Source organism: Chroicocephalus ridibundus, chromosome 2 (assembly GCF_963924245.1).
Source record: "Chroicocephalus ridibundus chromosome 2, bChrRid1.1, whole genome shotgun sequence".
Taxonomy (NCBI): Eukaryota; Metazoa; Chordata; class Aves; order Charadriiformes; family Laridae; genus Chroicocephalus; species Chroicocephalus ridibundus.
Window position 1 is genome coordinate 144,841,528 of NC_086285.1, and position 23,559 is coordinate 144,865,086.

Below are 23,559 nucleotides of genomic sequence, written 5' to 3' on the forward strand. Positions count from 1 at the left end.
TGGCCTTGAACACTTTCAGGGATGAGGCATCCATTATTTCTCTGGGCAACCAGTATCACTGTCTCACCAGCCCTGATCGCAAAAAGTTTCTTCCTTATGTCCAGTCTAAATCTACCCTCTTTCAATTTAAAACCATTGCCCCTTGTCCTGTTGCTACAGGCCTTGGTAAAAAGTCTATCTATCTCCATCTTTCTTATAAGCCCCCTTTATATACTGAAAGGCCACAGTAAGGTCTCCCCAGAGCTGCCTTTTCTCAAGACTGAACAACCCCAAATTTAACAGTGTGAGGAATGGTGTTGGATTACTCTCAGACCCCCTACACATTCTTACAGTCACTGCAACCAGCAAAGCGACTGTCCCGTGCTTCTTTCAGGCTCATATTCTTATTTATATAAGAATAGAAACGCTCTAAAAGAAAAATGTATATCGTTTATTTTCTTCACAGAATAATAAATCCCTTTTCTCTGCAGGGTTACTTGATAAGCTGCGTGTGGAACTGTTACCGATACATTAATGGCAGAAACAATTCGGATGTGTTGGTGTACATTACCACCAATGACACTGCGGTAAGGATGATGAAACGCAAACATTTGTCTAATGTTATGTATTTAATGTCTTTACGTTATATCAATTTCTGACTCCTTAGTTTACCATCTACTTATTTTGAGTCCTCATCTTTGGTTATGTTTAGACTTGAGATTCAACAGTCTGGTGTGGTACGGTTACAAATCACATTTATTGCTAAAATGCTGGTTTTATTTTATGCATATAGTCTGTTAAAGAATCTGTGCTAAACATAAACTACAGCTTACCTCGTGGCCTCAGGAATGACCCGCAGCTCTGAGCTCTCACCTGTGTGATGGTCTGGACCGTGGGGGGACTGATTAGGACCCAGGGATGCCATGGGCTACACCTGCTGTGAAATGTGGATTTAGCTATGGAAACTGTGATTTAGGACACTCAACATCTGGTGCAGTGCTTTACACACTCACAGAGAGGAGCTAAAAGGCAACAAAAGTTCAGTGATTCATCTCCCAGCGCACGATGGGTGTTGCATAGTCAGGAAACAGAATGAAACAAAGATCAACGTGAAAGAAATTAATAACCAGCCTTTAACCTCAAAGAATGGAAAGTGTCAGGTCACTTTATAGTAGTTTAGTGCTGACATGGACATGCATATGTGCAGGGCACAACTGCTAACCAACGTCTTGCTTGTTGCAGAAGGCACTGAAAGAATACAAGGAGAAAGAGTCCCTGGAAAGAGCCAGTTCTGTTTGCAGCGGTATCTCCATGGAGCTGCTCAGTTCCACCCAAACTACACAGTGAGGGCACTGTGCCAAATCTGTCCCTGGGGTGGCTCCACTGGCTGATGTAACGAGGGTCTTTACATCATTTACATAACAGAATGAGGAGCAGCATGAACTTGGTCCTTTGGATCATCTGGGTAAAATTTCACGATCGCCTGCCTCAAGTTTTCCTAATTGTGGGTGGTCTCCACACGCTGAGGTATTAGACCATCAACTTTAAACCACTGGTGTAAGTGTGCAGCCACAAGAGCTTAGAAAACTATTACTACTTTTACTTGAAAGTTGTAACTCTTGCAAAGTTATTTCTCTTCAATACCTGGAGCTTGAAGAAAAGCATAAGAATTTTTACAGACTATGATCACAGCTGGCAACCAGGACATTTAAGTATAAAAATATGAGTTTATTGAAAGCTGAGAAGTATAACTACTTTCTTTACTGGAATCTACTTTGAGTAAAACCAGGAGTTTTATGTGCAATAATTTTGATAGCTCTTTTGTTCAGCCTGTGGGTAGCTGTAACTCAGCTTCAAACATTGCTAACTCTACAACCGACAGAACTGGCAGTCTTGGTGGTGGGAGACTGTCAACTGGATTATCTGGGAAACCGAACTTATCAAGGCTTTTTAAAAGCTGCATTAAATCCACCTGCCCCACTGCTGCCTTTACAAAGCAGAAGACTTTGGTGTTCAGAGATGCCTGGTTGCCAAAACTCCTCTTGGTACTTTTGTATTTAGTAATTACCAAAGTGCTGTGAGCTGCCTCCTCATCTTTAAAGCACTTTTAAGTGTTTCTGTGAGGAAAGGAAGCCCTTTTATCCTGTTTACAGATGACATATTCTTGCACTGAGAGTTTAATTTAATTTTGCTTGTCTTGATCTTACAAGACAGCTACGTCAGAGGCAGGTTTTGAGAAAGGCTATGCATTACTAGCTACTGCCCTGACCATTGGACTCCTCTTCTTTCCTCAATATTTATGTCTCCTTAATTTGAATACAGTCAGAATCTTGTGCTTTCAGGTATGATGCGTTTGTTGTTCATTCATTCTAAGTAAGTTCAATGAGATGGTGTTAGATCGGGTCCTAAGAAAGAGCGGTTTGGGAATTTATCAGCTAACCAAAAAATTCACCCAAAAAGTCTTGTTCAGGAGTACAGAAAGGCCCAGGAGCAATCCTGCTGGGGAAGAGTTTCTCAGGCCCAGCCAGAGAGGCAGGAGGAGACAGAGTCACTAACAGCCTGGGGTTTGAATTATTTATTTGGAGTGGAGGCAAGCTTCATTCAAACCTACGTCTAGCTGTGTCTCTCCAGTCAGGCTGGGTTCCTGCATTCCTAGGTGGTGCAGTCAGTCTCCATTTCTTTCACATCCTTCCCTGACAAGATCCATGGACACCCACCAGCAGAATGCACTCAGCGATGTGATGGAGGAGCTGACGTGCTCCTGAGCAGCCCCTTTCTTTCTTCCGCTCATTGCTGAGCAAGGAACAACAGACTTTTTTTTTGTGTCTACATTGAGAGACATCAGAAAAAAACAAAAAACAAAAAAACTATTCACATGACTGTAAAAAAGTAAGCTCAACACAATTGGATAAAAATGGTTTCAAAATGAAGTGTGGAAGAATAGAGCTTTGACAGTTGCGTGCTGAGGACCTTTGAGAGTTTAGGACTCTTGAAGAAACCTCATGAAATTTTGAAATGCTGTGATAGGCCACTGCTGTCTGTTGAACTGGATAATATTCCCAACACTCAAGTGTGCTTTTGTATTAAAATGATGTTTTTTCATTCTTATTGATGCTGGGAAACTTCTCTCGGCAGGGGTCCTTCACCCCAACATCCCTTTAAATGACAAATTACAAGTTTCTTAAAAAATGTGGGTCAATCTCTTCCCTCTGCTTTGAAAGAAACGTGTCATTTTTAGAAGCAAACCTGCTACCCAAATTCCAACAGAGCTGCAGGTCATATCTGCAGGGCATATTCTCATCTTCAGGGATGGTTTTTGATATGTGCTTATCATCAGCATTAGCTGAAATAATACCAATCTGTACAAATGGAAGTGAAAATTTAAGCTTAAATATGGGACTGGGCATAATAGCTACAATTCAGAGTAACAAGTTTTAAATATAACCCAACAATTCCAAAATCTAGAGATCAGATCCCAGCTGCTACCTGCTAGTATCCCTTGTACTGCATAGTCTTTAATGCATCTCATCTACTCTCTACACACAAGATTATTTTTTTTAATGTTAATAGGTTTGCAAGTGCTAGACACTGCATTACAAAAAGCATTTAGTGTGGAGTTTAGATACATGCTAGAGTATGGGTTAGTTCATTGCCAAACTTAAAAGATCTGGTTTATATATTAGGATGATTAGAAATTCAAAATCCTTCTGCAGTTACATAAATATTTTCAATGAAGCTAAGAAATTTATAACTACAAACATTTTATTACCATGTCTTACATTTTTTTTGGTACAGCTGTCTGAAAAACTTCTTTAAAATGAAATTTATACCTTATTTCTATTATAATTTGCACTCGGGGGAAAAATAAATCTCTGCCTTCAATAACAAATCATCAACAAATTCATCCTTGAATTCAAAACTCTATATATCTGCAGTATTTGTACTGAAAAAGGAAAAGGAATATGTAAAACCCTGTCCTCTAAGAACTCTAATTACAGACAGTTAAACAGCCATAAACAATTGAATTTTTGTTATGATTACTTGATGATTGTTGTGTGCCATTTTTTGAAGGGAGGCCTATGTCTGTTGTAAGAGAAGGCATGTCAGCTATGAGAGTTATTCTTATCTCTGGTCTATTAACACCTTGGCAGAATCAAATTCTTGGATATTCCACTGCCAGATAAATACAAATTTACGTATATCTTCGTAAAGATCATTATTTGCCCTCTTCTAACTTTTGAACTTGGAGTTGCCTATTTTACCTGCTCAGAATCCTTGAAAAGTATATCTAAGAGTTTCAATTTAAATGTAAATATGACTTTAATGACTGAGCTTTTCTCGAGAAGAACAATCAAATCCTTATTAGTGGGGATGCTGTGCAAGAGAGATAGGAAGGGTCCACAGTTACTTACTGGCTGCAGCAGCTGTGAACCCTTCTGAGATGTTTGAATTACGTCTCCTTCTTAGGAAAGAAGGAAACTTCTTTAATATAGATCACTAGGATTGGTTCAAAAGAGTAAGAAGCTGTGATCGCATATTATTGGTTCTGCAATCCAGAAAGTTGTTCTGAAAATAATAATCAGATTATTTTTTGGTTTACTGCATTTCTTAATTTACCCCTGGCAAGGTGTGTAAGCACACTTACACATCACATCCAGATTCGATTAGGAGAAATGATAACTCCCTAAGCACAGCCATGCATGCCTGCTTCTTGTTCCTTGTTCCTTGGCTCTCTGCATTCAGGAAGTCCTTGCTGGGTCTCCCAATTAGTTTCCCCTGTTTCTATCTAAAGCAAGTCCATTATGGCTCTGTAAAATCATGTTGAGAGTGCACAGGTCCCAACAGCAGTATTCATCTGTTGTCTTCTTGGCTGGTCATGTGGTGGAAATCTACTGGTATGTCCTTCCAGGAGATGAGCTTTTGTGTTTTCTGTCCTCATGCAGGACTGCTCTGCTGGCACTCTCTTGCATCTGTCGTACCTTCTCTCACGCTCCTCGTGAGATCCTCTCTACAGACTCCTCTCTGTTACCAGCCCCCAATTCAGTAACACTTTATTTTTAAAAATATTCAGCTGTCTCTGCTTTCCTACTAACTGCCTAGTTTTCACACTACTAAAAGCCATAAGAACAACTTAAGTGTGCACTGATCTCCGGGGGAAGATTCCCAGCACTGAAATTTCCAGTTAGTTCCCCCTGATCAAGCTGCTCCTTATAAATAGTGCTCATAGACCTGAACTGTAACTAACCTGATAGCTACAGTTATCGGCTACCAGATAATCTGATTTTTGTCACTCAATGTAAGTAGTTTAAGCCATCCTTTTTGCAAGCCTGCCATCTGGAACAAACAAACGTCCTCCCCACTGCAGGCTGTGAACGGCTTATTCCTGCTGCCCCTGTTAGGTGAGAGGTCCTCCTTCTGTGTCCCTTCATTGAAGTTTGACACCACATGAATGTCCACAGCTCAGCTCCATGAATAAACTGCATTACGGGTGGGGGAACCAGCTGGTGCTGGGCTGGGGAATGCCCTGAACCCCAACTGGTGGGAAGACCTCACCTTCTTATGCTCCAGGAGCTGATAACACCAGGACCTGGGGATCCAGCTGTGTACCTTAGTCACGCCCGCAGCAGAGTCACTTGGGGATGTGTTATCATGTCCCTCTCAGTTTTTTTCCAGTACTTCTCTCCCCTCAGTTTCTGGAGGTAGGAGATTTTGGCACGGCAGTAAGGTGGCTCCCCCGCAGTGAACCATAGTAACCTGAACATTCTTTTTTCCACTTTCCCAATCTGGGATTGCTTTTTCCTGCCAACTGCTTCAAGCAGACCATAGAGGAAGATTAATTTTCTACGCTAATTTAAACTGTGACAGCAGTACCATGGAAATGTTCGTTCAATTTGGAAAAATTGCCAGCATATGAGTGTGGGAGATAACCCAAAGTTAGACATTTTGTACTCCGGAGCAGGAACAGATCCTTTGTGCTCTTTGATAGTCAGGGGATTTAATTTTGTTTATTTTTAACTCTCACTGAAGCCAATCAATGGAAGTTTCATCTCCGGTCATGATGCCAGTGGGGATAAAATGTAAAGCCGTAAATCTCTCTTCAAAGTGGGATTTACATCCTTGCATACTTTACCAAATCACTCCCATGGATCCTATCTGACACACATTTATCCACAATGGTTAATAAGTTATTTGTTTTTTCAGCACAGATACTTTCCTTCTGTGGATATTACACCAACTAAGTAGACTGTAATTAACCTGCCAACACTTTTGTTTACAGCACTCTTGGTTTTGCTTTCTCAAAGCAATAGGAGACCTGCTTGAGAAGTGCAGAGGCAGGTCTTTCATTCCAGCTGGCTGATTCCTCTGAGCAGAAGAGGAATATTCTTTGGTAAGGTCGGAAGAGCCATGCTTTGTGTTATGGTGTTATTCTACATGTGTGGAAGGTGACTAGTTTGTCTACAGCCAGAGAGAAGGACCCTTAGACTCATGCCAACTAAACAGCCTGAAGTGCAAGACAGAGCCCGGAGGCAGACAAACGATGCACAAAGCTCTAGTTTCTGATAGGTGCTTTGGGACCTGTGATTTCCAACTACTGAGCCAGTTTTGGGATGGTGCATGTCAGAGTAGAAGACAACTTGGATAAAAATCCTGGTTTAGAGATATTTTCCACAGCGTGGCATAAAAATCCTTCAAACATGGCAAAGTTCACCAGGTAGCTGATCTGGTGTGGCAGTTTGTATGCATAACGCTATTACTGGGCCACTAGATCAGAAGCATCTTTTTCCAGTGAGTAGTAACCATAAACATACTTTAAAGTGAGTGAACACCACAAATGAATACCCCTGGCATGACTCACTCTCTCACCCCTTCTCAGGGCCTCCAACGGAGTCCAGGCAACGGAGCTCTGACCTTCCCTAGTGGAAAGTGTCCGATAAAACCTGCAGGAGGGAAAGCAGTTGAAATGGGAGGCAGAGAAGAGGAAGAAGCAGCAGGGACAGGGAAAAAGGAAAAGGATATAAGCAGAACTCCCCAGCGCTTGAAGTAAAGACATGCAATAGTTTACATGAGACTCGGGAGTGTGGTTTAAATGCTGGATCTGTTTTTCTGCAGAATGGTGCTTATAAACATTCACAGAGCAATGTTTTTAATCAGTGAATCTTCAAAGGGCTCAGGCTCCACGTGGATGCCAGCGTTCACATCTTACCAGAGTGCACGTGCAGCGTCTGCACTTCCTCTTCTCTCTGATTTTGAGTAGCAGAGCAGCATCGTGTCAGTCTGTGTCTGCCAACAAACAGCTTTTCAGCTGCTCCAGCATTTCACATTTAACCTGCAGCGAAGTCCCATCTTTTGTCATTTGTCCTTTAATCTTACCAAAGAGATTGTTTTTTCTTCTTTTTTTTTTTTTTTAACTTCCCCATCTTGTCATCTATACTCAGCTCCTCTTCCACTGCTTCCTTCTTTATGGAAGGATTTTGTCTTAAAATTCAGCATTCCCTGCGGTCTGAATTGCTTCATGCTGCATGTTTGCTCTGTTGCCCAGTGCTATTTCCTAATCACACCTCTTGTTATAGGTCTCACCTATCACTAGGTGGCTGCTGTCAGAAGCCAGCTGTGCTGTTTGGAACGGGCTATTAATGATGTCAGTTTGGGGCAAATACCCCTTTAAGCTTAAAAATAAGATTTCCAAATCATTTTCACTTGTCATTACAGTCATCAAATTTACTTACAAGTTAAATTACAAGATCAAAATATACATGTTTATCTATTTTCCCCAGTAGATTTTAATTTTAAACACAAAGCCTGTGTTTATGTTTGCAGTTCATATACTGGAATTATTCTAATACACGACAATTCGTAAGAGATTTGCAATAGGAATAGACAAATCTCTTCTTAGTGTTCATAATTAAATTAAAAAGAAGATACGAAATGGGGATGTGTGATTTAAATCTTCCAAATCTTTTTGATTCACTAATTGGGAGTGTTCCAAAGTAGGAAATATCAGTGTTTATAAATTTGCAGTTTCCTTCCAGACCCTTTTTTTCTAGCAGGGTTGATTCATTACCATCTGACAGCTGCCGTTTTGTGGGCTTCAAAAAACGAGTCGAAGTCTTCAGTATAATTCCAAGAACATGTATCAGTGTGGCAAAAGCCGATGACAACTTAAATCCCAGTTGCCAAGGATATATGGGTGTATCAGCTGAGCCCTGTGTGGATTTTCCAGGTCAGGCTTAAGTTGTAGTTACACCATGCAGGGAAGGATGAGGGAGGTACTGTTCAAACAGGGAAATGCTGCAGGGTGCAGGAGGCCAAGTCCCGGCGGCAGTGAGCCACGCTGTGGCTTTAGAGCCATGTAGTTGGCCCACACTAGAAGCCTTGCTCTTCTGCAAAGTTGCTCTTAGAATCATAGAATTGCCTAGGTCGGAAGGGACCTTTCAGATCATCTAGTCCAACCATCAACCTAACTCTGACAAAAAAATATCACTAAACCATATCTCTAAGCACCACGTCTACTCATATTTTAAATACCTCCAGGGATGGTGCCTCAACCACTTCCCTGGGCAGTCTGTTCCAATGCTTGATAACCCTTTTGGTGTAGAAATTTTTCCTAATATCCAGTCGAAACCTCCCCTGGCACAACATGAGGCCATTTCCTCTTGTCCTATCGCCTCTTACTTGGGAGAAGAGTCCGACTTCCACGTCTCTACAACCTTCTTTCAGGTCTCCCCTCAGCCTCCTTTTCTCCAAGCTGAACAACCCCAGTTCCCTTGGCTGCTCCACATAAGACTTATTCTCCAGACCCCTCACCAGCTTCGTTGCCCTTCTCTGGACCCACTCCAGCACCTCAATGTCTTTTTCTGCAGTGCAGGGCCCAAAACTGGACACAGTACTTGAGGTGGGGCCTCACAAGTGCCAAGTACAGGGGGACAATCACTTCCCTAGTCCTGCTGGCCACACTGTTCCTCATACAGGCCAGGATGCTGTTGGCCTTCTTGGTCCTGCCTTCAGCTCCAGCACCAGCTCATCTGGTATCTTTGCATTGCATCCCCTTGCACAGCAGAAGCCTGGCCTTTGCCAAACAGAGGAGGAACTCCTTCTACGACCCAGTTCCTCCAGCCCCAAGCCTCTGCACCGAAACCTACCCAGCACCACAAACTACGCAGATGCAGAAAGATCAGCCAGCAGTTAGGTGGGAGGGAGGCGCTGCAGCTGATGGTTCAGTAGGTGGCATTGTTCTCCTACAGATTGCATGAAAGCAAAGTTCAGCTCCCTACCAGGGAGGAGCACCCAGCTGCCGTTGCTTTGCTGAGGGTGTGACAATAATCAAGAGGTCTGGCTTCCTGCAGTTATTAGTGGCTTCTGGTGATTTCTGGACCATTCTTTCAGTCTGATTTCAATTCACTTTAACAGCTCTGTGCTATTCTGTGCTCTTCGGATCAACTGTGCTCTTCCCAAGATTCCCTCAGGACTCCTTATGGACACAGGACTGACTGTCCACTGCAGTCTGTCCTGAGCTGCGCAGCACTTGTGCTTTCGATCCTCTCTCTTCTGAGCAACGAGGAAAGTGAGGTCTGCTTTAAATGAACTCTGTGACAAATGTTCCTTAGCTTCAGAAAAACACGTCTGAGTGGGCATTCATGTGCCAAATTTAGAAGATCTGCAGAAGTTGGTGGGAGTTTCAGGTTGACAGGTGCTTTGCAGATGTGATTTACTAACATTAACAGATTTTTATATAAACATAAGACTTTTCCTTCAAGCTGTCAGTTCATCACCTTTCATGACACTAGTACTTTGTAGTTTTAACACAGTATTATAATAATTAGCTTATAAACAAAGTCTTCAGCATTCACTAGGAAATGCCTAAATGCACTGCACAAGAAAAAACGTATTTTACATGACAATATTACATCCTACTTTTTAATACTGATACCAAAAGAATGTGTTTGTATAGAAATAAAAATTAGTGAAAAATATTTATGGAAGACGGAACTAAAGATTGGTCATGTCAAAATCCCAGATCTTACTGCTCCCAAACATTATGAGGCTTCAAAATTTACCTCCAAACTTTACAATTGGCCCATCTCTCTGTTGTGCTGCCTAAAGACTGACATTGGGTCATCCCATGTCCCTAAGCATACAGATAGGGAAAAATGGTCCATCTGCTGGGAAGAAGATAAGATGGAAACCTTTCCAGCACTATCTGTAATGAAAGCACAGCTGTGATAACCACACTCCTGGGAGATGAGCAGTCCTGTTAAACAATTTTGCTGCCCCATGTGAGCTATTCCTAGGTTCCTGTCTTGTTTATTCTTGAGCGGGATACACAATGTAATTGTAAAAGGAGATTAGGTTCGAAAGAGATGCAGGTTAGTAATTAAAAAGTCCATCAAAAGATAAACGCTCTATCACAGTCTCTGCACTCAGGACAGCACATCAACCGTTTGTTACACAAAGTATACTTCTGCGAGTCAGCAGTACTGATGACGTGCAGGCAAGTGCCCCCTGAGAAAGCATGTGATCATCCAGCAAATGCTTATTTTGAAAAAAAAAATGAAGGAAAAATTGAAAAAATAAATATGCTCTGTCCATACGGAATCATGATGCGCAACTAGAGATGCAGCTGTTGAGGGCTGGCCAAGAGGTAGGAAAGACTTCTGTGGCCTGAGGTGGACTATCCCTCCATGCCTTTGAATGGAGAGGGTAATTACACCATTATTCTTGATGACTTTTATGAGGTTACACATGATGGAAAAAGACAATAGCTTCCTGAATCCAATTTTCTTCCCACGCAAGGGTAATCACAATCTGTCCCTAAATATTGCTGTGTCCTAGTAATATATACATTTATTCCTCTATCTGGAGTGCTGCAAACATTGTGCTGCTTCATTACAGAAATCCATAAACTTGTGTAAAGTTTCTTAAATAGTGTCTTGGAGAGCTGGTTGCTTGGAATAAACAAGCAGTTTTATCAAAGGGAAACAAAAGATACCAACTTTAACTTTGTACAGATGATTGTGCAGCGTTGGGGCCTACTTCTTCGCTGAATGGGGTTATAATTTATTTCTGAGCTATTCTGCTTCCAGTTACTCCATCTGTAATCATTCTAGTGTGGTTTCTAAAGGAAATGCATACACATAAACATGAAAATACTTCCTGTCCATGTTGAGAGGAAGGTTTCTTGGGATTTATTTGACAGATAATATGTCATGAAACCCTCAAATAGTAATTAACTAGCACGTTTTGGACAAACTTTTCAAGCAAAAGCATCTGTGCCTAAAGCAAAGTAAAACATCTCTCATTTCATATTAAATATGATTTGGCTTGGATATGAAGCTTTGGCCCTATACCCAGGGCTTTTTTTATCTGGCGACAGGAGAAGGAGAAAAAGATGGGAAAGGTTTTTTGTAAACGTCGCTCTCTGACTTCTTCAGAAACAGTTGCTTTGACTGGACTTATTTGACCAGGGCAGCCATTTACATTATAAAAAGCAGCCTCTGAAGCAGATATTTATAAGAATTGATTCTGAAGGGCAGTTGATCTCATCTGGAAGAACATCTAATGCAGGTCCGGTGGATGAAAGTCCCTGCTGCTCTCCAGAGCATGAAGGAAGCTCCATCCAAATGGAGGTCAGCTCCCTCCCCGGCACTCTCCTGACTGTAATGCTTCTCCACATGCCTGGTGTTGGAGTTCTCTCTTCAGCTTGGACCCAAAACTGTTGAGTTGCTTAGTATGAAGAAACTAACTGTGGACTGCACTGCAGGGGAGCAGAGATCCTTAATGGGATGAAAGAGGGATAGAACAAGAGAGAATATGATAGAAGTCTTTAAAATCATGAGTGGCAGAGGAGGTAAGGAGGAACAACTGCCCACTGTCCTAGAAAAAGAAGTAGGGGACATTCAATGAAATAGCTAGGTTTCATAGCAGACTAAAGAAGGTTTTTCTCCACATAACACCTAGATTAGCTGTGGGACTGCTTACCACAGGACATTGCAGGTGCTAAAAGTCAACATGGGTTCAAATGCAGGTTAGAAAAATCAGCGGAAGAAAAATTCCTATACAACATGTCCAGTAACTCAGCAAGTCCTTGACATTCAAGTATCTGACAGTTTGGAGAATATTCTAGGCAAGTTGTGACCATATATGCTTGCACTGCTCTTTCTTCATTTCTTTTATTGTTCTGTCCTGCACTTGTCTTTCTTCATCATCCGTCACTAACTGCCGTGATCTGGACGGACCTTTCACCTGATCCGGTAGAGCTGTCCCTGCATGCATGTGCTCAGCTAAAGCATGATGAAAACTAATCCCTACTTCTTTCTCCAGTGCTTTGCTTGTATGCAACACTTGACTGCTTCTCACAGAATTATAATTATTCCTGTTTCTTCACTACTACAAAAAATCTCCCTCTTCCGAAGGCTGTCAGTTTTTTCATATAGGCAGTGTAAAGTGTGTCTTCATGTTGAGGGATTAAAGAGAAAACTCTGAATTCTCAATGGATTTAGTTTTAATACTTCCTAACTGTTTCAGTCAATTTCTCTCCCTTGATAATCTGAGTGTGCACGATCTACTGTTCTTCAGCGTCAAATATTACCTACTTTTCTGAAGTTACCTCAGAGATGACCAGATCAGATGATGCAAAGGTGCAGTTTGCACCTGCAGTTTATGAACTGAAATTTTAAAAGTAGTGGAAGATCTTGGGTGACTCATTTCTGAGAACACCTGAAAAGCCTGGGGCTTAAAAACTCTTGGGCACCCATTGTAGAAAAAACACATTTCTTCAGAAACTCTTCTGAAGAGTTCTACTCTTCCCACCCAATGTACAGAAACACTAGAAACTTTTGAAGAGTCTGCCTCAATAAAATCATATATATAGTAACTTCCAGTAAATTTTGTACAGGAAATAAAACATGTGCTACATTAATAGGCTTTTTCCCTTTCAAATAAAATACAAAATTAATTATATAATTTCCATATAGTCCAGTGCTGCAGTTGTCGCACGTAGTACTAAGGGAAATAGCTGCCGCTTGGTGCCTTGAGTCTCCACAACAGTGGTCTACTGAGAAGATCTGTATTTCTGAAAACTTTAATCAAAAAATACAGAGAGGGTTTCTTACCCTATATTTCAGACAGCTTCTTACCAAATATTTTGTATGCCAAACATGATATTTTCAGACAACTCTACTCAGTACACTAATAATCACCCTAAACCATCATGTTACCCCATCTTAATTTTACATTTTCCTCTGTAATATCAGACTTCTCAGAAGACAACCACATTGTCAAACTTCTGAGGAAAACGTTGCAAAGAGAGAATTATTCCCAAACTTTCCTCCAGACAGAGTGAAGCAATCAGCAGGCTATAGCTGTTTACGCACACATAAAACTTCTGTTTTCCCCAGGTGATCTTCATTATATGTGCATAGTCAAGAGCCCAACAGCAGGCGAGGGCTGTTGGGACTAACTTGAAGTGGGGAGGTGGCCACCTCGGCAGCCTTCCTTCTAGAGCTGTTTGTGAGCTCCCTCCTTGCTTCACCACAGCTGAGCATCGTTTAGGTTGCAGTTAATGGCTCCTCAAAGCACCACAGCTGTGGGAGGAAATTCCACTCCTTTTGGCTGGGTGAGTGACAGGAGAGCAGGGAAGTAAACATGGAATTAGTAAATGTGATTGCATACCATTAAACCCTCTCCAAACTGCACAACGGTATCAGATTGGTGCAAGTCGGTGGTTGGTCTCGGGCTGGAATCACTGAGATGAAATGAACCCGGAGTAGAGAACTGGTGCATTTAGGCATGTGCCACTTAAAACCTCTTCTTTCAATTCAGTTGTCTCTGAACCTAAGGCATCAGCACTGTGCCATGAGGAGAAAATTTATCCTGAATTAGGACAGGAAAGGCATGCAGTGACTGTATTTCAGCCTGCAGCTGTGTCAGTGTTCATCCCATCACCAGGCCAGGGGCTGCACGCTGGACAGAGGATCCCAGACGAGGAAATTCCTGTGGTTCAGCACTTCCACATGTGAAGCGGTCCAGCACTGGTTCTGGCACACTCTCACCAGCTGCCTACCGCTGTTCACTTTGTGGTTACTCTCCCTTTTTAAGTAAACAGGGAATAAGGCCTGAACCCACTGACACTTTGTATGTAAGCTGTCTGAAAGAAAAGGCTCCTTTTGGCACCTCTCCCTTTCCTCCCTGCGTATTCACACAGGCCTCCCATAAGGATTCCTGGTAGCGGTTTGGGTGTCTGAAATGTAAAGGTCACTTCTGCAGAAGAATGATATGTAATGCATACATAGCTGTGCTGAAGAGGTTGGGGGTAAACATTTCCAGGCATAGGTTGAAATTTCTGCAAATATATATTTAGTTTGTAAATATTTCCACAATTTAGTCCCCGTCTCATACAGTCAATATGCAAGTTTCATCCAACGGAGTTTTAAATCTGTCTTAAGGTTTCCAACACCTTTAAAGAAGTTTCGAATAACATCCCTGTTTTACAAATGGGAGATCTTCCTAAGACAAAGTCAAACAATTTGTCAAAGCTCGCAAGGTCAGCAACAGACCAGGATTAGATTGCAGTAGTGATGACCCTAATTCCACTCTACTATTCATTGTCACCTGTCCCTGTATTGTGTATTGATGCAATGTGAAGTCCTTCCGCATAAAGGACTGGAGTTTTTATTGAAAATCTAAAGTTTGAGAAAACATCCTGAATGCTCACTACAACCACCAGCATTTACCATAGACTTTTAATCTATAGGGTTTTTGGCATTATCAAGTGCATTTCTGTTGTAGAAGGTGTTAGAGAAAAGTACGTTAGAGCTATCTCTAACAAGATATCAACAAGGTATTTTGCCGTGGGAACTCACAACATTTTCTTACAGCCGCCAGCCAAAATGCTGTTCAAACTCAAAACTCTTATGTGACAATTGTACCGTTCCACCCAGTGGAGATTACAAATAGCTGTGGGGAAAAGTGATCCAAAGCTCTCTGGAGGCACAGAAAGATTTCTGTTGAGTTCAGTGAGTTTTGTGTGAGACCCCTAAGAATGCAGAAGTAATCAATTAATCAAATATTTAAGTTTACTCAAGGACTAAACACATCTTCTCCTCTAGAAATGTACTAGGCACCACACAGATCTAAGAGCTTGAGTTCAAACAGGAATAACTGCAGCAATATGAGAAAACTTGCACATATGCTGAAGAAAGAAAATTTTCTACTGAAAATTCAGGTAAATGTGGAATCAGCTACAAAAATATGGAGTAATAGTTGAAATGATGCAATTTTACCCCTCAAAAAACCACCTTCGGGCCATGATTAATTCCGAACTATTTGAATGTATAGATATTTGCCTGTGTTTCTTCTTAGGCAAATTTCTAGCAATGCCTTTAAAAACGTCTTCTCCAAAACCAGATTAACCGGGATGTAAAAAATAAGAAATGACATATGCTTATATCAACTGAATATGTTATAGCCATTGGCAAACTTGTGCAGTAATTATTTCTTCCAGAGAAGGTCATCCTGTATCATCTGCTTTACAATAGAGAGATGCTTATGTAATACAATTATCCAAACCGTTTGGATGACACCAGCTAAATCAGGACCCGGATTTCTTATGGGTCAGTTCTGGATTATTTCTGTGCATTATACAACAAGACTGCTTATCACAAAATGCTTAAATGGTATTGGGAGCAAAGCCCAGGACCCAGGACTCTCTGTCTCTCTTAAGCACCCTAACCATGGGGCTACATAGACATACTTTCTCCCATTTTCTTTCTTTACCCACAGATTCTTGCATACTTGGCTTCACTGTGACAAGAGGGAGGAAAATGGTCCTTCCAACCTAACTGAAAACCTTGTGTCTGGAGCATTCATATGGCAGATAGGAGCTCTGGGTTTGAACCCTTTTGTTTTGGGAGCCCCTAGAGCTCTGATATCAGAGTCCCTGTGCAATGCTTTTATCACCAACTATACAAACAATGAGTAATGTCACCTCCTCCTCTGTCTGTATATTAAAGGATGATGTTAAAATACTACATGGTTCTTTAATACAGTTACAGGGGTTGTGAAAGAAGTTAGGAGCTTCTGTCCTTTGGATTTTAGGCATCCTATAGTACTTAACCCTGCAACCATCTTCCAATCTCGCTTGTTGGTCTACCAATAAAAAGACCGAACTTCTTTTCACAGGATCACTGAGTTACAAAAAATGGGTATCCCTCGAACTTACTTTTTATAGCAACTTGTGAGTGACAATCTCAAACACTCTGTAAACATTAGTCCCAGGGGAATTAACATACATTTTTCTCAGTTCACAACAAACAAGCAAGGAAATGCTCAAATGTAGAGCCTAGGAAGCAAAATGCACCAGTTGCGCTAGTGCATATTCTGCCTTGGGGATACCATGAACCTAAAGGATGCATATATTTTTGACCTTCATGAATTATTTTAGACTGCATCCATTCTAATTAGGTTCTCAGATAAGACTGTACTGTGAGTTTCTGTGAATTTTTCCAGTTTCTGAATTCACCCTTTGGCTCAGTGACTGTCTTCCATTTTATGTCTCTGGAGAGTATAACATATTGCCTGAATAACTATGCTGTTTTATGTCCAAGGCACTTATCTGCTTCCATTAAACCATCTTGAGATTTAAAATTAACACAAGAGAAAGGAAAATTACTGTGATCCAGATTTTCATCTCAGCTACTTTGGTATAAATCCCATAGTTAAAATTCCAATGGAATTCTCTTTTCCTTGAGATTTTTGTAAACTGTTAACCATTTCAACAGTTAACAGTTAAAAGCTGAGGTAATTCATGTTTTATCATATTTCTCCCTTTTGCCAAAATAGACTTAATTGAGAAAATATGGAAAAAATATTAAGGGAAAGAAAGGGCCTGAAACTCTGTTCTTGTCAAAACTAATTAAAAGGTAGTCTTACAGAGGCAGAGTTGCAAGATTTGTAACTACAGAGTGGTTGAAGAGTTATTCAAACTGTCCTGGAAGCTGAAGGATGATTATTTAGACTTATAGTTGACAGATGATTAACTGTAACAGTAACACAACCACATTGACTGAAAGTAAAACAGGTAAATTAGCCTAAAGGATTTTTACTATACTAGTGCCATGAGGTACTTCGGGTCCCAGTCGGTATTCCACAAAATCCAAGTGTCTTTGTCCAGGTGTTGTCCATCACATTAACTCATCTTAACATTTATTTAATATCCTGCCCATATTTTCTTTGTCTAACTCAAACACTGCTAGGTACAGGTAGTAATTTTGAATTCCGCTCATTCTACACTCATCATTTTTTGTCACTATTCAGTTCCTGTCAGGGAATGCAAGATCAGGATATTTAAATATTTAAACACAAAAATGTGAGGGGAGTAATCCTGTAAAGTCGTCATGGATAGAACTGTTCAGGCAAATAACCTTTTCCAGCAATAAGGTCACCCTAAACCTTACAGACATTTGGCAAATACTCTTTAGCCTTCCACTGTAGATATTTTCTCGTGAAACTTACTTAGGAAACTTTTTTGTGGTCTCCTCAGTTCATACCTCACATACCTTGAATATTCTTATTGAAATCCATATGCCTTGGGATTTAGTCAGCGCCTTCTCCAAAATGGCTCCTGTAGGTAGTCCTATCTCCCCTCACTTCTTGTTGAAGTGTTGATAAGTGACAAAGTGTCTTCTAAAGGTTCCTTGGGGCCGTTGACCCAAGTATTAGTTTTGGGTCCATAGAGCAAAGGGGAGTGTTCACCTCCCAGGAGGTAAAAGCCTCACCAGGAGGCTGTTTTCCTACCAGAAAGGTTTTGTTTCATACAGGAGCGAAGGGAATGAAGAAGCTCACACGTATGAGCAAATAAATCCTCCAGGAGACCTACTGCAAATGACAGAAACCTCAATGCTGGAGTAGTAATATTGATTTAACTACAGTAGTCTTAGGACACATACATCTAAAAGAGGATCAGAGCACAAGAAGAAGTGTTGTCCTTCATTAATCAGCTCGTAGACCTGGAAGACAGACAGCTTTTTGGATTGCGTCTGCTGTCATTTCTTACCACCTCTGACAAAATGGACTCTGAACCTGAAAGGAATGGACTATGGTTTGGGGCTTAGCATTACAAGAGTGCAATAAAATGGCTAAATCTTCGCAAAGAGAACCTCATGCATTTTCGGAGTCATCTGTAGATCAGATTTTATTACTAATTATATTGCTTGATAATCAACCAATGAACGTGTTTCAGTACATTTAAGAAACTAGTGCCTTTTTTAGTAACACAAGAACTTTACTAGAAACCCTGTTATTAAACTAATGATCACCACTAGGGAGAGGATCTCAATTGTAGTGTTTTTCACAGTTTACATGCTTTAGCAGTGTTACTTACTGAGGTTACATTGCAAAATATATTTTTGATTTTTTATCACAATATTTATTTGAAGTTCTATATGTTGTTCTAATTTCACTAGATAAGTAGACTGCCATAAGATGTTTGCACCCTTTAAAGTTGGCATAATTGATTAAATGCTTTTTGATACAAGGCTTTTTAGATTATGTAGTGGATATATGCATAGTATATTTCATTTACAAGCTCAAACATACAGTGTTAATAAAGAGTGATGGCCCTGACAATTTCCTTTTCTAAATAATGAAATGTTTTGATTAAGGGATGAAGACGCCAAGGTAGCCACTCTGTAATCTAACAAGCATGCGCACGGATGTACTTGAACACATGGTCATCAATGCATGTCTGTAAACTTACATAAGTATAATGTGAATCACCCTCGGAACCATCCCACAAAAGCCTGATGCAAAGTCTATTTAAAACTATAGAAAGATTCCCACCGATTTTTTTTAACGTTGTGGACGAGGTCCAAAAGGGATGATTACGGATGTTTCTTTGCAGAAGACAGGTTATCAACTTCTTTAAGAACTGGCGAAATCTTCTCATGGCAAAACTTCCATTGACTTCATTGAGATCAGGATTTTCCCTATGTATGTTTAGACAATCAGCTTTATGTGCTTTTTAATGACTAAGAAGCAGTGCTGATAAATCTGGAGTTTCCATCATGAATAACTGACCTTCAGCTGCATAAAATATCCCTGCCAGTGTACTACAGCTGATATTCTTACACGATATTGAGATATTTTAGGCAACGTACACTCATTCTTCATTCAGACATCTACTTTATCCTCAGCCTCCGCCGGGATTCACAGACCACATGAACTTGCTTAAAGAAGTAGAAATCTTGGTTCAAATCCCTCCGCTGCCCTGTGTGGCCTGAACTTGCATCTCCCATGTCCAAGGAAGCTGCCTGGCCTCCTATGAATGGGGATGATATATGATTAAAGCTGTCCTAATTTCTATCAGATGTTTAAGTATTCACTGAAGGACTTATGGGAATGTAGGTCTTCCTTCTCCCAGCTGAGTGCCTCAGAAGCACAAAACTGGAGATTTATTTAGACATTGGGTAATTTGTTCTCCATTTGCTTTCTTTCTCCTCATCTCAAAATAATTATTAGCTATTCCAGGGAGACCTCAGAAAGAGAGGGTTTGGGGACTTTTCTCGCTTTGGCTTAGCAGTTTGAGCATTCCTCCAGGAGACATGGTTTAAGCGCTCTTGACAGAAGAGAGCTGCAAAATAAGCAGCTACTGTCGCTGCCAGATTGAACAAATTCAGGTCCCAGCAATGAATGGTTGTTGGCTGAAATCAAGCTGTCGCTGGAGTCAATAAGAAATGAGAAGAAATAATGAAAACAGGCACACAAATTGGAAAGGAGGAACTTCAAGCTAATACTGTTTCATTTTCTAACTATTCTGCTCCTGCTTACTAATTTACTCTTTTTTGTTATTTTTTAGGACAAGGCCTTAAGGGTTTTATTTGCTGTAAATTTTATCAGCTGGCTTCTTTTTTAAAAATATAACCTTTTTTTCCTTTCCTGCAGGTTCTGTTGCCACCATATGATGATCCTGCAAACGGAGCTGCTAAAGATCCACCGCCACCTTATGTGTCAGCATAAGTGAGAGAGTGCTGCGTACCTAGGGAGGATAGCTTTACTCTTCAGACGTTGGAGCAATAGTTTGATAATTTCACTTCCAGGATATAACCTCTATGGGTTATACATTGCTGTTTTGCTGACATATTGAAAACTAAATTCTATGATTAAAATTCTGTAGATAGTTTTAATAATTTGCTGCAACTACAGTAGTGTTTCAGAAACTAGTGAACTAGTTTCACAACAATTCTGGGTAGTGCTAAGGTTACGGTAGTCACTGAATAGCTTTTTCCACCACCTCTGACATGCAGTGCTAGAGAACATAGAACTTTGCATTCTCAACGATGTTCAGAGTGTAATATTTTTATTTTATTTGTAAAATTTCCAAAGCATTACAAATGTGTTTCTCAGATGCCCACTTTCACCTTCAAAATACAGACCAAGTCCAAAAAAGTAACATTCCACTTCATTCCTGTTCTGCAAGCATTTATGAAGTTATTATGCTAGGAAGGATGATCATTGCAAGAAGAATGAGTCTTACGCACTATTCTCATCAACCTGGCTTAGGGAAAACAAATTTAGTTGGGAAGAATAAGTATAGGGAATGAGAGCACACAAAGCACCCTGTGATGTGTAACAGGACAGAACCTGTGGTCTACACAGACTCACTTTGTCCCAGCCTGCAACCATTCTAACCATTTTAACACTCAAAAAAAGGAGTTCTTACCAACTTCTGGTAATTTTCTTTTCCTGCCTACACGCCTTTTTCCTCCCCACCAACTTCAGAAATAGTATTTTGAGGTCACAAAATCCTTGCTTTTAAAGTCCCATGGTTAGGTGACAAAGCTGTCTCTCTCAATATGCAAATGTTTTCCCATTGGAATGTGCCTGTAAATATTGCAATGTTCTGCTGAGTGTGAACTAAATTATGCAGATTCTAAGATATATGTTCCCAACCTATGGGAAACTTATGCATGTAACTTCCTCAAGCATTAGAAAATATGTTTTCATGTTTCTCATATACATCAACCTGGGGGTTTTCAATTCCTTTTATGACTGAACTGGTTGTGCTGAGAATCTTTCTCATGGGACTCATCCATCCATGAATGCTTGTGTGAGGTATTAATTCTTCCCTAGAGAAGTGCCTCCTGCACATGTAACTTTTTGTTGTTGATGAAGCTCCTACTCTTAACTGAAAAGGAACAGGAAAAGGGAATATAATGTTTGTCTCTACCTCTCATTGTTTTCCCCTGTGTTGTCTCCTCTGCATTTGGGGTGATTGAACAGGCTGAAGCTAGACTGATGTTGCTCACTGCCCCAGGTAAAGGGCAGTGCAGAGCTGAGACACAGTTTGGAGGGCCACCAGAAGAAACCAAGGTGCTGTCCATCCTGTGACTGAGTCCACACCCTTCCTAAGGAGGACACCCGTTCTCACCCTCAGTGCATTGACTCCATTCTGCAGACTGAAGAAGGGTGGAAATTTTCCTGCCTTTTTCTGGAAAAGAGCTTTCCAGGGGAACACAGGACCAACAACTTCTTTTCACTGAGGTTGCCACTGTGACCTGTCCTTGCAGAGGCCAGGAAAGGAAAGGACAGACTGTTTCTGCCCGTCTTTTCCACACCCCTGGGAAAAGACAGGTCCCTGTCTGCTTGTTGGAATTTTACTTTCATGTTCATCTACTCTGTGGTCAAACTAAGCAATGCTTTTGACTAAACCAGTCTTGAAGTCCATCCGTTGATCTCTGTCAGAGTCCTATTGCTTCCTTCATAATAATGTGTTATTATCTCATTATAGTTATGTTCAGGAATTAATCTGAATTTGGGGGTTGGGCTGGCTGGCTGGGCTTCTGAGCTTCATTTTCATTCATTCTTGACAGATTTGTGAAGGATTTTAAACAGTCTTCTGTTTGAGAAAAGCTGATTGTAAATACATCGCATCTATGTATACAAACTTCTCTACAATAAAAGGGTGTTTCCTCAAGACTATGGAATCATTTTTGCTGTTCTTCCAGGCACAAACGTTCACAAATTCCTATCCAGTCAATCTGGCATGGCAGGATTTTCACTGTAAATGACCTAAACAACAGTTTTTCACTCCACTCACTAGTCCATTTGCCAGCTTTCCCTCCATACTGTATAAAGGGATAATAGAACAGTAAGTTCTATAATTTATTGTACAATAAAAACAAGAGATAATTCAAGCTTTTGGTTCATTGTCCAGAACTGCAGGCAGTTTTCCATGTCTGATGAAGTGTGTAATACAGAACAGGGCTATACTGAGCTACACCGAAAGCTGGGGCTTCTTTCTCTCCACATCATTATAGGGATAATGTTGTGCTAATTCACATGAAATTTCTGTAGACTTTAGCTTGTCTTACTAAAGAATCAAGACTCCTTCACACACACCATACGTGCATAAGTGTGAGTGCATGTGTCCTGCCAGTACTCCTAAGACTTTTTGGATTTTGTCCAATTTGAGTTAAAGGAGGCAGGGAGGTTATGGTATCAAAACCATGGCATTTCTGCACATACTGTAGATAAACAGCTGGGTAGGAGGGAGCAGATAATGCAATATCAGTTCATCTCTGCTGACATATCAGAGGATCCACGTGGGAGGTGAGTTCCCCTGCTCCCAAAGAAAAACAAGATTCTCTGGGTTACATGAAGAGACACGAACTCCAGCTGAAGGGATTTTATCCTCAGTTGTTGAATTCATTCTCCATTTCCATGTCTAATCCTGGGGAATTTACTCCACAGCATTTCTATAATTCATTTTAAATAGTCAATCATCTGTGACACAGAAATCCGTTAAAAACGTGGCTTCTTAAGTTTCTTCACTTTGGGAACTGTCGGATCCTAACAGTGCTTTTTTTTCACTATTCCTTGCATTTTTTTCCTTTCTCCCAGATATTAGGAGCATGTGCTTACTCATCTTCTCTCCTGTTTTCTTATCTTAAACTCTAACATAGCAGTTTATTATTAATAATTTCTAGTAACTTAAGAGTGGAAAGAAAATATTTTCAAGGTATGTTGGCATGGAACATCGTAAATATGGGACGAAAACCAGTAAGCAGGAATCTAAACCTTGATAGTACCAGAAACATAAGTAGATCTTTCGCTGATTTTTTGAAATATCTGCTATAAGGTATTGCAGGCTTCACAAAGCCTACACATATTAAGGCACAAATCCCATTTCTCTCATCTGTGCCTGATGCTCTTATTCCTGATGGAACAATGCAGCTTCCTTTTGCCGTACACTCATCCATGCATCGTATTGGAGAAAGCAAAGAGGAATTCATAGTGGTGACCCAACAGCGTGGCACTCATGCTTGTAAGTACATTAGATTTTTTAAAACAATTATTAACGAACATTATTTTAGGTGTTAGCCTGTCTGTACTTCTTTGGGAAAACCTCTGGTTGGTAAAAACAATCCAGACTTGATACATTACCAAAAGGAATATCAGATCGATTTATGGCCAGAGAAAAGCTTGGCAAGGAAGCAGATGGAATGATAACTAGTCTGAAACAAACTCCAAATTCTGTGCTTTCAAAATAGTGCACTCACCACCACTACCCTGTTGGTCAAAGGATAG

The 23,559-nt window shown here is 40.6% G+C and overlaps 1 protein-coding gene across 1 annotated transcript in view; it reads left to right on the forward strand.

Moving 5' to 3' along the window:
• LAPTM4B (lysosomal protein transmembrane 4 beta) overlaps positions 1-21,948 on the forward strand; it is a 62,794-nt gene extending 40,846 nt beyond the window's left edge. The window contains exons 6-7 of the mRNA XM_063327248.1: positions 471-566; positions 19,915-21,948. Coding sequence (XP_063183318.1) covers positions 471-566; positions 19,915-19,989 — 171 coding nt within the window. The 3' untranslated portion in view covers positions 19,990-21,948. The remainder of the gene's footprint in view (positions 1-470; positions 567-19,914) is intronic.
• The last annotated feature ends 1,611 nt before the right edge of the window (positions 21,949-23,559 follow it).